Genomic DNA, 15,784 nt, shown 5'->3' on the forward strand with positions numbered 1-15,784 from the left:
CTGGTTTCCATGATCCTACTTTGGTTTTCTTCCTATAAATATTAGGTAATACTGAGTGTTTATCAGGCACTATGCTAAGGGCTTTACATGTCTTACACGTACATCTAATACTCAAACAATGAAGGCTTAGAGAGGTGAAGTAACTCGCCCAACATCACACAGCTGATAAGTGGCAAAGCTCAGAGGATATAAACCCACACAGATTGGGTCCAGAGTCCATGATTTTAATCACTATGCTAAACTGCTTATCCTTGTGAACATGCTTTCTCAATCTTCTTTGTGAGCTTGTTTTTGCTAGTTCCTTAAACATTGAAATTCTCTAAGATTCTCTCACTGGCCCTATGGTCTCCCTCTTACACATTCCCCATGGGTAATCTCATCCACCCTCATGATTTTAACCACCTCTGACATGCTCTTAATACTCAGATCTATATCCAGCCATGACTTATCCCCTGAACTTCAGACTCTCATATCACATCTTGGACGGATTCACATGGGTATTCCATTGGTACCTAGTACTCACCATAAAAAATGGTTCACTTTTAGTGCTCCTCCTGTATTTGTTTTATAGTAACATCATCCAGTCACCCAAACCAGAAAACATGGTGAAATCCCAGATTTCTCCCTCTCCTTTGCCCCCAGAATCCAATTAATCACCAAGTAGTGCTAATTCTACCTCCTAAACATTTCTTAAATCTTTCCCTCATCTCCCTCCCTACTTTAAACTCTCTTCATCACTTGCCTGATGTACTGCAACGGTCTTCAGCCTGGCCTCTGTTAAATCATCCTGAGTCATCTCATTAAAACACGGGTCTAACCATGTCACTGCCCTTCCATGACTCAGTAGTGCTAACAGGTACATTCTCAGTGCTTTAGCATTAAAGCCACTTAAAACTTTATGTGGTTAAGAACATGGGCTCTAGAGTTAAACAGGTTTGAATCTCAGCTCTGACAGTGTGTAATTTTGGGCAAGGTACCCAATCTTCCTCTGTCTCAGTTTCCATATTTGTATTGTGATTGCAAGGATTAAATGAGATATCCATGTAAGGCACTTAGTGCAATGCCTGGCATGTAAGTACTCGATAATGTTTAGCTATTGTCAATATTATATATCTAGTCTCATCTCCTATCATTCCCTGCCTTCAAGTTTATGTTCTGGTAATATTGCATTTTTTATAGTTCCCTAAATGCATCATGCTGTTTCCTGGCTCTGTGCCTTTCTACTGCTGTTTCCTTAATCACCTGTGCTTTCCACACACTTGCTTGGCTAATGCTGAGCTCAGTCCTCAGCTCAGACATCATCTTCAGGACACCTTCCATGATTGCCTCCCTTGCCCCACCATTCCCCTGCCCCAGTCAGACTAATTGGCTGTCTTCTGTAACTCTGTATACCTCTAACTTAGCACTTAACATAGCCAATTGAAGTTGTCTGTTTATATGTCTGTCTTCTTTGCTGCAAGCTCTTTGAGCAAAGGGGCATGTCTTTTACTTCTCTGTACCCTCAACACTTAGCATAGTGCCCAGCGTACAGTAGGTGTTAAATAAATCTTTCTTGAACTGAATGGCTTCCTTCTTCATTGAGTAACTAGTCAGGTCTCTACATTACTGGCTTACTTGACCAAAAAAAAAAAAAAATCTCTCTCTTTCTCTTTTACCATGCTGGTCTTTCCCATGTCAATAACTCATTGCATTGTTCATCTAACAGTTCAAGTTAGAAACCTTGATTCCTCACTTTTCCTCACCATCTACGTGTAATTCATCAGCATGTATGTCAGTCCTATCTCTAAAATATATCATTCTTTCCATCTCCACGGCCACCACTGTCATCTGTCAGTTGGCACTGGCCTCCTCACTGGTCTCCATACTTACCTTCCTGCTGGCCCGTCCCCCATTCCAAGCAACAGCCAGAGTAGTTTTAAAACGTATATCAAATCATGGTACCTCTCCTTTTAAAAGCACCTCTTCATCATGGCCTGCAGGGTCTGATCCCTGCCTATTCCATCTCATACCTCTTGTCCCTCACTCACTAGTGCTAGACACAGAGGCCTTCTTTCAGTATCCAGAATATACCAAGCTCTTTCTTGTCTCAGCATCTTTATACCTGGTTGCCTACTCTGCCTGGAACACTTGCCCTCTAGTTTTTTTTTTTTTTTTTTTTTTTAACCTGGCTGACTCTTTCTCCCCCTTCAAGTTCTGGCCTTAAGTGTCACATCTTCAGAGAGACCTATCCTAGCGACCCTATCTAAATCCCCTTGATAGTCTCTATCTCTACACTCTGTGTGTTTCCTTCATGGCACTTATCACAATTCATAATTTTTTAACTTATTTTTTACTTATTCTTTAGTCTGCCTTCCTCACTAGATTATAAGTTCCATGACTTGGGGACCACATCTACAGTGTCCACCATTGTAGCCCCAGCACTTGGCATAGTGTCTGGTACATTGTTAGTATTCAATAAATAGTCATTGAATGACCGAATGACTCGATAAGTCAATCATTCAATCAATAAAGGAGGGGGACTATATAAACTACTTTTTGGTCTTTTAGGTAACAGAAACTTTACATGTTCAGCTAGCTATTTAATTGTTGAGATGAATCCATCTTGCTCAACTTAGTTGAGTAGTTTCATAGGAGACCTTAATCAAGCAAGAAAAAGATGTACTTTGCGAAAGGCTGGCTCTCAGGCTCTTTATGCTTGAGAGTGACTCAGGAGTGGTGACTGTAATTATATAAACAGTGGTTCTCCATGGGGAATATTGCCCTGACACCAGGACTTCTGGCAATGTCTGAAGACATTCTTGGTTGTCAGAACTGCAGGGGAAGGCAGGGAGTTTGCTACCATCATCTACTGCATAGAGGCCAGGATGTGGCTCAGCATCCTATAATGCACAGAACAGTTCCCCACAACAAAGAATTGTACCACCAGAAAATCCAGTAGTGCTGGGGCTGAAAAACCAAATGAGAAAAAGGACTGCCATCCACTTTGCGAAACATAACAGAATAGTCAAATATAGGTGTTAGTGCTCTAGAGAATTTGTAAATCTCAGTAATGAAACATTAATAAGTGCTCTTGTTTTCTAAGATTTACTTCTGTTCTTTAGAGCAGGTTTCTTCTTGTTTTAAGCAAAGAATCCATTGATGTGCTTAAGAAAATTGCTGAATGCTCTGAAATTGTACCCCAAATTGTGTGTATATAAGCACTTGTCTAGGAGGAGGAGCTGTGAGATACTCAGTGGGATCCATGACCACCTCCCCAAATTAAAAACCACTGTTATGGAGAGACCTTTGTGTTTCTAGACTGTACCTTAAAATATCATGTTTTTGGAATGCATGTTCTGCTAAATGTTTAGAAATATGTATCCTGAAGGGGTGTCCTTTAGAGCTGCCTTGGGAGGCAGGCAAGTATGGTAAAAGCTCAGCTTGGCTTCTTACTAGTTGTTAAGATAATACTGGTTTTGCTGGGTTGTTAGGAGACCCTATGAGGTAATTGACATAAGCCCTAGTGAAGTGTAAGATACACAGGAGGTACTCAACAAATATTACCTATCTTTCTTCTTGTAGGGCTTTCAGGAGGATTGAATAAAATAATTTTTTGAGAACTAAATCAAATAATGCATGTGGCACATTATCTGGCCAGTAGTAGATGTTGAATACATGTTTATTTTTCTTCCATGTATTCTTTACACCAAAATCCTGGGTCCTATCACTGAAAGTAGGGAAAAGAGGATAAACCCAGAAATCTGATAGATTTTTCATTTGAATCCTGGCTCTACTGTTTTACTAGCTGATCCTGGGCAAGTTATTTGCTGAGTCTTACTTTTCTCATTGAATGGGGTATAAGGCCTACCTCCCGGCGTTACTGAGAGACATATATGAGATAATATATGTAAAGGACCTAGCATACAGATACACTAGGGATATAATCAGTGCTTAAAAAGTGTTAAGCTTTTCCCCACTCAAATAGTTCCTAAATCCTACCTATATGAAGCCTTTTTACAATAGGATAGTTTGCTGAATGACTAGTATTATGACCATATCTAAATGTAAAACATAAGTATACAATTTCTAGTATTTCCCTTCACTCATACTCACCTCCACTCTTAGAAGATGATAATATTTCATTTAGATATGTTTTCTTTTTTTTCAAATTCATAAAGTGTTTTTAATAAATTCACATACAAGCAATATAGATTATTACCTACTTAATTGGTAATTGTTACTAAATTATAGACAATACCAAAACAATTTGATACATTTTCAGTGTATCATTCCATGAGCTGCCAACGTTAGCAAGGCCACATAGCACCCTATACAGAACCATGTTCAATGTCGTTATCTGTTAGGCATTCACTGAGTACCAAATTCTCAGCATTGGAGGGACTAAGAGGAAACAGGTCAATAAATGTGAGGAGTTTTACCAATATTTATTAATAATAATAACATCTAAAATTTATTGAGTGCTTAGTATATACCAGCCACTGTTCTAAGCACTTTACTTTGACCAACACATTTAATCCTCACATTAATCTCCATTTCATAGATGAGAAAACTGAGGTGCAGACTGGTTAAATAATTTGCTCAATTTGCCTAGTACATATTGTTGTTATGATCCCTCCCCAGAGCTGGTCAATGAAAGTAGGTCTGTCTGATAAATATACTTATTTAATTTTTAAAGTTTTAACTACAAAAATTTATTCAAATTAAAAAAAAGTCATACATACATGGTAAAAACTTCAAAAGGTACCAAAAGGTATATAATGAACAGTAAGTCTTGACTTCTGGCTTCTGGTAATGATGGAATAGCTTCTATCAGACTAAACTTTATGATAAATTGTTTGACTGTATTGGAGAATATCCAAAAACAGATGGAAATAGAGGGAATTCAACACCTCAAAGAAGAGACCAACATTGTGTGACAGTCACATTTATATTCTGTGTGGTGAGTGGTAGAGCTCAAGCAGAAAGATGCAGGCTTATTTGCCTGAGGACCGAGAACACACAGTTCAGGTTGCCAGAGTCTCATAATATAAGACCCAAAATCTAAAGGTCCCAATAAAAATTCACTAATTATACCAACAATCAGAAAAATCTCAATTTGAATGAGAAACGACAATCAACAAATGTCAACACCAAGATGACATATATGTTAGAATTATCTGACAAGGACTTTAAGGGCAGCCATCATAAAAAAAATGTTTCAATGAGTAATTAAAAGCATGCTAGAAACAAAATAAAAAAAAAATAGAAAGTGTTAGCAAGGAAATAGAAAACATAATGAAGAACCAAATGGAAATTTTAGAACTGAAAAATATAATAAACAACAACAAAAAAACTTACTGGATTGGCTAAATAGAAGAATGGAGATGACAGAGAAAAGAATTGGTGAACTTGGAAACAGAATAGAAATTACCCAATCTGAACAACAGAGAGAAAACTGACTGAAAAAAAAAAAAAAAAAAAACGAAATCTCAGGGTCCTGTGGGACAAGAACAAAAGATTAAACTTTTGTGTCATCAGAGTCCAGAAGAAGAAAGAAAAGACATGGTTGAAACTTCCCCAAATTTGGTGAAAGATATGATCCTACATATTCAAGAAGCTGAATGAATCCTAAACATGATAAACCCAAAGAAATCTACTCCAAGACATATCCTAATCAAATGCCTGAAAAATAAATAAAGAAAAAAACCTTGAAAGCAGACAGACAGAAATGATGCATTACTTATATGGAATAATAATAATTTGAATGACTGTGGATTTCTCATCAGAAGCCATGGAGGCTAGAAGGAAGAGGCACACTTTTTAAGTGCTGAAGAGAAGAACTGCCAGTCCAGTATTCTTTACCCAGTAAAAATATCTTTCAGGAGTGAAAGGGAAATCAAGATTCTCAGATGAAAGAAAACAGAGAACCTGTCAGCAAACCTATCTTAAAAGAATGGAAAAAGTTAAGTTCTCTAAACAGAAAGAAAATGATAAAATAAGAAATCTTAGAGCATCAGGAAGGAAGGAAGGACAACAAAAAGAGTAAAAATATGGATAAATACAAGAGACTTTATCCTCTTAAGTTTTCTAAGTTATGTTTGATGGTTGAAACAAAAACTTTAACACTGCCTGATGTGGTTCTTGATGTATGTAGAGGAAGTATTTAAGATACAGTATAAAGAGAGGAATTTAAAGGAACATAAGGGGAGGTAAGCTTTCCTCACTCAATGTGGTAAAATGTTGATACCAGGGGACTTTGGTAAATTACATATGCATAATCTAATACCTAAAGCAACTACTATAAAATCTATACAGATTAATACACTCAAAAATACTATAGATAAATAAAAATGAACTCAGGGAACCCCCAAGTAGGATAAATACAAACAAAAGTACACTGAGGCATACCACAGTTAAGGTTATGAAAGCCGAATATAAGTTTATAAATGTAGCCAGAGGGGAAAAGACACATTATATGCAGGGAAATCATAATACCAAGACTGACTTCAATCAGAAACAATGGAAGCCAGAAGAAAACAAAAACTATAAATCTAGCATTTTATATCCAGCAAAAACATCCTTTAAAAATGAAGGCAGAAAAAAATGAAGATAGATAAGTAAAGGACTTCTGCTTCAGGCCATGACGGAAGAATTAGTTTCCCTCTAGAAACAACAGGAAAATTGACAAAATATAGGAATTGTCTACTTTCAGAAATTGGACAATAGGCAATACAAGATAGTGGTCTCCAAGACAAAAAGGATACAAATGAGGTGAGCCCTACTGTCACCCAGGCTTTCTGCCTGGAGGTAATCCCTGGACTGTGGTGTAGGAGGAAGGAACCCAAACAGAGCCTGACAGTCCTATTGAATAGAGCAGATAGAAATTGGAGTTCAGAAAGGCCAAGGTGGTTAGACATTGTGCAAATGAAGCTAAGCCAAAAAAAAGTACTAGAAACATGCATAGAGGTCTGCTTGAGTCTTTTTAAAAAATTTTTTTATTGAATCATAATTGATTATACATATTTTTGGGGTTCAATGTTGACATATGTTGATCAAACCAATATTACTAGCATATATGTTGTTACAAATCATACTTATTCTTTAAGTATAAAGAATATCCAATCTTTGTCCTTGTCCAATCTCTCCCCATTCCCCTCCCCCCCCCAAATACCTTGGATTTCTTCTCTCCTCCTTCTGAAAGAGTAATGGTTACTCTGTTGATTTGTTGCCTAGATGACCTGTCCAATGCTGAGAGGTATGTTCAGGTCCCCCAGTATTATCATAGAGCAGATGCTTCTTCTGTCACTCTGGAATGAGTTTTGTGGAGAGAGACATCCTCTTCTTTTCTTTGGACTCTGCTGGTGACTCTCCTTGTGTCAATGCACTCCAGTGGCTGGTGGACCATCTGCACGGTGGTTGTGGGGTCTAGCTACTTTTGCGGCAGCCATGGTTATTGTGGTGGCTGTGGTGGGCCACCCACATGGAGTTGATGTTTCTGGCATGCTCCTTACCTAGTTGGTGGTGGCGTTGTCAGTGTGCCTGGTTGTGGGAGGGGGTCCGGTCACCAGTTCCATGCCTCAGGACCCTAGGCGAGCCCTGTAGCACTGGTGGTGTGCCTGGTTGTGGGCAGAGAGTCTTTTCCCCGTCTCCATGCCTCAAGACCCTGGGAAGACCCCATGGTGCTGGCAGTGTGCCTGGTTGTCCCCCCTTTCTGGTTTGGTAGCCCAGGGGACTTCTGGTCCTTCTAGGTGTTATAGGTGTTCTTTGGTGAAATGAGACACTTACTAGTTAAAATCAACCTTTGTCTCAGGTTGTGGGTACTCTGTTTTTTCTTTCAGTTCTATGTTGGATTATTTGCTGTTCCCAACACTTAAACTCTGCACTGGAACTAATTTGTTGTTCTTTGCTTACTTGTAAAGTGGAGGAACTTCCTGTGGGGACTAGTACTGGAGCTCTGCGGTTGAGCTAAATTGCTGCTTTGCTGCTGATTCCCTCGGGAAGGCTTTTTGTGAAGCTCAGGTTTTAATGGTTGACTTTATAGGTACTTCAGGGTTTAGTGAGATCCAATGCACCTGGGTTGTATAGAAACACTATCTGGGCCTGAATCTTTTCATCAAAAAGCACCCCATGCAGATCTATATTCCTGACCAGTCTCCTCTGAGTGGTTCTATGCTGATTGGAGGGCAGATCAGCTGTCCTTGTTGTGTCCCAGTGTTCTCCTTGTGGGCCTTTCTCCCCCACTGCCTGTACTGTGAACACTTCCCATGGGACAGGCTGTACACCAGTCCCTTGCGATGACACACCAGCCTCTGAGTGGCTCCTTTTTTTTCAGTTATTGTGGCTCCTTGCTCCTGTGTCAGTCCACGGGAATCTGATTAGTGGTCTTGATGGCCTGGGGGTCAACAAGGCCCTCTTCTCCCCTGCCGCCTCCATGCAACTTCATCTGAAGGGCACAGCTGTGGCTTTTGCTGGCTCCTGCTCAGTGTGCTCAGCAGCTCCAGCCTGGAAGTTGCTGGGGCTCAAATTGGTCAGAGAGGTTGTTTCTTTCCTTTATTGTGGCTTCTCTGGCCTTCACGCACTCTGTAGGTCTCTCCTCCTCTTCCCCTGAGTTCTAGCAGCCACAGCTTGGCTTCCATTGTTTTTTTATAGTTGTAGATTAGTTGATCTGTGGGAGAGAGTGATGCTGGGGACCATCTATTCTGCCATCTTGACTGGAAGTCCCCCTTGAGTCTTTTGATGAATACCAATCTGAGTATGTATGGGGTAAAACTTCACAAGGACAGTCCAAAAAAATTGATAAGGAAACAAGAATTACAGAGGAATTATAAGATGAACAATTCCTAGAATTCACAAAAGGCCAAAGTAGAGTGACCTCACTGAATACATGGATTATCTGTGGGGACTTCAGAGGGGTAGTGCCTTCAAAGTGGGCTAATTACCCCTAGCATAAAGGCTACTCAAGACCTACTCTAAATGAGTTTAAAAACAAATCTTGGAAGGATCAAACTGATCTATAACAACTTAACTCTTTATCAGAAAAAAAGTAGAATCTTCTTGAAATCAATATTAAAAAATCCAGTACTCAACAATGTAAAATTCATGATGTTCAATATCCAATAAAAAATTCCTAAACATACAAAGAAGCGTGAAAATGTGACTTATAATCTGGGAAAAAAATCAATCCACATAAACAGACACAGAAATGACAGAAATGATGGAATTAGTAGAGAAGAACTATAAAACAGCTATTATAAATATGCTCCATATGCTCAAGGATGTAAAAAAAAAATGAACTCAATGAGAAGAGAAATGGAAGATATTTTTAAAAATGGAAATTCTAAAGATAAAAAATACAATATTTGAAAGGAAAATTTCACTGGATGGGACTAACAGCATTTATACTGGAGAAGAAAAGATCGATGAACTTGAAGACAAAGCAATAGAAACTCTCCACAATCAATCACAGAGAGAAATAAAAGACTGAAAAAAAAAAAAATAAAAAAGGTCACAGTAACCTATGGGACAATATAACTGGTCTAACTGGGTTTAGCTGGTGTCCCAGAAGTAGAAGAGAAAAAGTAACAGAAATAATGGCTGAAATATTTACAAATTTGATAAAAACTATAAACCCACAGATCAATGAACCCCAAACAGGATAAACACAAAGAAAAGCACATGAAGGTGCATTATAATCAAGCTGCTGAAAACTAGGGATAAAGAGAAAACTGAAAAGCAGCCAGATAAAAAAGGCACGTATTTTACAAAGGAACAAAGATAAAAATTTATCACAGGCTTCTCATGAGAAAATATGCAAACAAGAAGATTTTAAAATCCTGAAAGAAGAAATTTATCAACCTAGAATTCTATACCCAGTGAAAATATCTTTCAAAAATTAAAACAAAGTAAGGACTTTTTCCGACAAACAAAAGCTGAGATAATTGTTGCTAGCAGACCTACACTGTAAAAAAAATAAACTGAAGTTCTTTGGGCAGAATGCAGCTTGTACCAGATGGAAACCTGGATCCATACAAAGGAGTAAAGAATGCTGGAAAGGGTAAATATATGGGTAATTATAAAGGATATGTTCTTATTCATCTTTTAATTTTTTTGAAAGTCAATTTAGGACCATGTTGGAAGCACAGTGGGTCCACTGGTGGCTGCTTATGTGCTAAGTGCAAAGGAGTGCCACCAAAGGCCAGGGAGGAGCAAGGCAGGCTGTCAGCCTGGTGTCAGAGAGTAAATGGAGCAACACAGTCCAGCCAAAAGGTGGCATAGCCCAGTTGGGGGTATACGGAATGTGGTCCAGTGATGCTCTTGGCTGGCGCATTCTAGCCCAAACATTGCATCCTTGGCTGGCATGAGTAGCTGCCTAGCCTCGCTGTACCTCCTGTTGGGGCCCATACAGCAGGTGCCCCTATCATGGAATCCCTTACCTGGTTGGGCTCTGGGTCTTCATTCTCTCCTTCAAGCTTCTCATTTCTCTCTTCTGAAGTCCTGGCACCATTGACCAGTGCTCAGACTTCCTGACCACATTAAACAAGAGGAACATGGAAAAGCTGTCTTCATAATCTCTGCTATAATTTCTTTAATTTTGTTATTATTTAATAAATCATTATTTTGAAATCCGAGGTTTTTGCTTCCACATAGATAGAAATACAATAAGAATATGGATTGTTGTTTTAACAAAGGGAGATTGGAAGACTTGTTCTCTCAAATCAGAGTCGCAACATCTATGAAAATGATGAAAGTAAAGTATCAGTGAAGGTTCTGACTCATGGAAGGAAGACATTTACTTCAAAGAAACTGGGTGAAATTGTAAATAAGAAATCAAAATAGAATTAAAGTTATGTTTATATATGTCATTAATTTACCTTACAGTGTCTTATGCAACAGAACATTTTTGAATAGTTTCAAAATAATTCATCATTTAAGTTGTAGCATCATTTTCAGACCATTCATTCATTGTTAAAGGGAAAGGAACTGAATATTTTAAGTGTAGACATGATAAGCTTACTAACGCCAAAAAAATTGTTTGTTATAACTTTCCAAACTAGAAATGAAAAAGCCATTGAAACATCGTATGGGTAAATTATTGTACTGCATTGGCTGGAGAATTGCATACGATAGCTTAAATAAAGTTTTGGACAGTTGACATTGCTCACTGCCTACTGGATGAAAAGTTAGTAAAATAACTCACGGCATTGCCTGTTTTCAACAGCACAGTAACTTGTTTATTTAAACATTTACTTGTGAACATAAAGACTTAATTAGCATCTTATTTGCATAATTGTACTCTCACCTTACAGACAAATCTACAAATTTGGCTGGTCTTGCTGTTTTATTTGTGGTCATGCAGTATCAGCACTAATTAATCTTTGAAGAAGACCTTCTTTACTGTGAATGGTTGGCAACAAACGCAAATAGTGCTAAAATATTCAAAGTGCTGAATAACTTGCTTGAATCTCATGGTTAATGCTGGAGGAACTTTGTTTATATTTGTATGGAGGTGGGAAAGCAATGGTGGGTAAAACTATTGGTACCATCATATGGCAATAGCACCAAAGTACACCTGCAGTTACTGTATTCTTTACTGCCATGCACTCATAGTAAAAAAAAATCCAATTTCACTCAAGAATGTCCTCAATGAAACACTAAAAATTATTAATTTTATTAAATCTTGATGCTGGATTTAATGTTCTGTGTGACAAAATAGGAGATATGCATAAGGTGCTTCTGGTATAAACTGTACTATGGTGGTTGTCTTGAGGAAAAGCATGTCTTTCATTAAGTTATAAGCTTAACTAGCCACATTTTTCATGGAACACCATTTTTTTTTTCCTGAAAGAACAACTGATGGACAAACCGTGTTTAAATACTTGGATATTTGGGAAATATTTTCTCAAAAATGAAGTAAACCTATCACTTCAGGGTAAACAATGGACAGTATTTGTTGGCAATGATAATAATCATGTTTTTTGAGTGAAAATTAGAATTTTGCAAAACTTTATTCCTCCATTGTGAGCTTGACAGGTTCCCAAAACTTAAACTTTTTCCCAATGAGATCAGTGATATTAATAAATGTGATTTTTTGATGCTGTATAAAATGTGTCAACATTTGGAATATGTGCATAACTTAGTGAATCAATACTTTTCAAATAACCAGTATGTATAATATGGGTAAAATATCCATTCAAAGTACAAGATGACCAATAAATTTTAATATAACAGTATATAAAAATTTCACTGATATGGTTTCAGATTCCACACTGCATCAACCTTTTTGAAACTATTATTTGTAGAGTTTTGGTGTAGTATAAAAGAAGAATATTCAAAATTATTTGAAAAGATTATGCAAATAATCCTCCCTTTTCCAGCTACATATCTTTATGAAGCTGGATTTTCTTTATATACTTTAACAAAAACAACGTATCAAAGCACACTGAATGTAGAAGCAGGTATGAGAAGTCAGCTGTCATCTACTAAGCTCAATGTTAAAGAGATGGGCAGAAGTGTATAACAATGACATTTTTTCTTATGAAATCTTTTTGTCTTGGAAAATACAGTTATTTTCCATTAATATGTTATTTGTGCTAATATGTACCAGATTTATTATTTTATTTTAAATGATTTAGTAAATATTTTTAAAATTAGAAAAAAAATTGACTGTTTAAAACAATAACAATTACAATGTATCGAGGGGTTTATAACATATGCAAAAGTAAAAATATGTCTACAATAGCACAAAGGAAGGGAAAGGGAAGAATGGAAGAACACTGCTGTAAATTTACTACATTATATGTGAAGTAATGTAATACCAAAAATCTAAAAATACATACTGTAAACTCCAGAGTAACCACACAAAAAAATCAAAACAAAGAGTTATAGCTAATAAGCAAGTAAGGAAAGGAAATGCAATCCTAAAAAAAATTATTTAATTCAAAAGAAGGCAGGAAAAGATAAAAAAAGAAACAAAAGACAGATGGGACAAATAGGAAACAAATAGGAAGATGGACTTAAACCTAAATATATAAATAATTTCTTTAAACATAAATGGCCCAAGCACCCCATCTAAAAGGCAGGGATTATCATACTGGATAAGAAAGCATGACCCAACTATACGCTGTCTATAAGAAATTCACTTTAAATATAAAGACATGAATAGGTTATAAGTAAAAGGAGAGAAAAGATATATTACACAAAAAATAATCATAAGGAAGCAGGTGTAGTAATATCAAAATCAGAGAAAGTAGATCTCAGAACAAGGATTATTACCAGAGATGTTCACCAAGAAGCTATAACAACCCTAAGTGTGTATGCATCTAATAACACAGCCTCAAAAATACATGAGCCCAAACTGACACAAGTGAAAAAACAAAATAGGCAAATCCAAAATCATGGTTGGGTTCAGTAATTGACAGAACAAGCAGACAGAAAATCAGTGGGGATAGAGAAGACATAAACAACACTCTCAACCAACTTGACCAAATTGATAAAGAAAATACCCCCCAATGACAGCAGAATACATATTATTTGCAAGTTGCACATGAAACATTCACCAAGATAGATCATATGCTGGACCATAAAAAATTTCAATAAATATAAAAGGACTGAAATCACGCTAATAAGCATTTAATCAGAGAAACTATGTTCTCTGAGCACAACAAAGTAAAATTAAAATTAAAAATAAATTAAATATAAATTGAAATTTAAAAATAAAATTGAAATTAAAAATAAATTGGGAAAGTGTTCAAATATTTGGAAATTTATTTTAAAAACCCTACACTTCTCAATAACCCATCAAATCAAAAAAGAAAATATTTTGAACTAAAATGAAACAACATAGCAAAATTTGATAGAAATTTATAGCTTAAAAGTTTCTATCATAGGAAACTAGAAAAAGAACTAAAATACAATACAAAGTAAGCAGAAGGAGGGAAATAACAAAGATATGAGCAGAAATAATGAAATAGAAAAGAGAAAAAGAAAGTCAGTAAAACTAAAAGCTGGTTCCTTGAAAAAAAAAAAACCTCAATAGAATTGATAAACCCACTAGTTAAAATCATCAAGAAAAAAAGAAAGAAATCACATATTAGTGATTAGGAATGAAAGAGGGGATATCACTACAAATCCTACAGACATGTAAAACAATAATAAGGGAATATTATGAGTAAATGTGCAAATTCCTTGAAAGACAAATTATCAACATGGAATCAGGAAGAAAAAGAAAATCTGAACAGCCATATAACTATTAAAGGAATTGAATTCATAATTAAAAACCTTCCCACAAAGAAAATGTCAGGCTCAAATGTTTTCACTGGTGAATTCTATCAAACCTTTTAGAAAGACATAGTTTCAATTCTACATAAACTCTTTTGTTAAACAGAAGAGGAGGTAATGCCTCTGAAGTGATTTTATAAGATCATTATTGCCCTGATATCAAAAGCTGACAAAGACATTACAAGAAAAGAAAACAACAGGCCAACATCCCTCATAAACACAAAAACCCTTGACCACATTCCAGCAAACTGAATCCAGCAACATATGAAAAGGATAATACACCATGACCAAGTAGGTTTATCCCAAGAATGTAAAGTTAGTTTAACATAAAAAAAAAAGCAGCGCAATTTACTGTACTAACAAGATAAAGGAGGACACCATATGATCATTTCAATAGATGAAGAAAAAGCATTTGACAAAATTCGACACTCATTTGTGAGAAAAACCTCTTGGCAAGTTAGGAATAGAAGGAAACTTTCTCAACCTAATAAAGAACATTTTTGAAAAACCTACAATAGTGAAGGATTAAGCGCTTTCCCCCTGTGATTGGGAACAAGACCAAAGTATTCACTCACCACTTCTACTCATCATTGCACTGGCAGTCCTGACCAGTACAAGGTAAGAAAAGAGAAATAAAACGCATGAAAATTGTACAGGAAGAAGTAAAACTCTCTTTATTCACAGATGGCATGTAAAGTAATCTCCAAAAGCTGCTAATAAGTGAGTTTAGCCAGGTTATATATATTGTAAAAAAATCCATTGTGCAAATATTTCTATATACTGGTAACAAACAATTGGAAATTGAAATGAAAAACACCATTTACAATAACATTGAAATCATGAAATACTTAGGGATACATTTAACAAAAGTTGTGCAATACCTGTTTACTGAAGAGTATAAATTAAAATTTGAAATTAAATAAGACGTAAGTAAATGGAAAGATATAGTAAATTCATGGATTGAAAGATTAAATATTGCTGTCATGCCTCCCGAAATCAATCTACAGACTCAATGCAATCTGTAGATTGCACTGCAAGATTATTTTACACTAGCAACATACACTTGTATATAAATTGACTTAATTCTTTGTAATAACTACATATTTTCCCTAATATGAATGAGTCACAGCTAGTTTCTCTAATCAGCCCATCAAAAGTGGTCTGGTTAAGTAAATATTTTTTGTTAATAGACCTATCTGAGGACTCATATATGTAAAACTGCTTTACTCTATCCTAAATCATGGGATCTAAGTAGTATCACTGGACTATAGAGCATTCTTATACATAATAGTCCAGGTGCTAGTGCTAAAATAGCTATGTAGTGGTCTTTTTATGGGGCTATGTTACCTTTGGGCCTTCCCTATGGTAGAGATACCTGGGCCAATTATACAGACAGGCTCCATTCCTCTCGGCTTTCCCAGCTGGGCTCACAACTCCTCTTCCAGCTGGGACTGCCTCCTTATTCCACACTTGGCTGGCCAACCTGACTCCCCAGTTCCTGGGCTGAGACTAACTCCCTCATCACTGG

The 15,784-nt window shown here is 36.5% G+C and overlaps 1 protein-coding gene across 5 annotated transcripts in view; it reads right to left on the reverse strand.

Annotated features, from left to right (window-relative positions):
• HDAC8 (histone deacetylase 8) overlaps positions 1-15,784 on the reverse strand; it is a 219,012-nt gene that overhangs the window by 100,962 nt on the left and 102,266 nt on the right. Inside the window, exon 10 of one of the 5 annotated variants that reach the window (XM_063083264.1) lies at positions 10,563-10,709. The exons of the other annotated variants lie outside the window; for them this stretch is intronic. Within the exon in view, the coding sequence (XP_062939334.1) occupies positions 10,695-10,709 (15 nt within the window). The 3' untranslated portion in view covers positions 10,563-10,694. Of the gene's footprint in view, positions 1-10,562; positions 10,710-15,784 lie in introns of those variants that run through there. 5 annotated transcript variants of the gene reach the window in all.

The sequence above is a fragment of the Cynocephalus volans genome, chromosome X (genome assembly GCF_027409185.1).
Source record: "Cynocephalus volans isolate mCynVol1 chromosome X, mCynVol1.pri, whole genome shotgun sequence".
Taxonomy (NCBI): domain Eukaryota; kingdom Metazoa; phylum Chordata; class Mammalia; order Dermoptera; family Cynocephalidae; genus Cynocephalus; species Cynocephalus volans.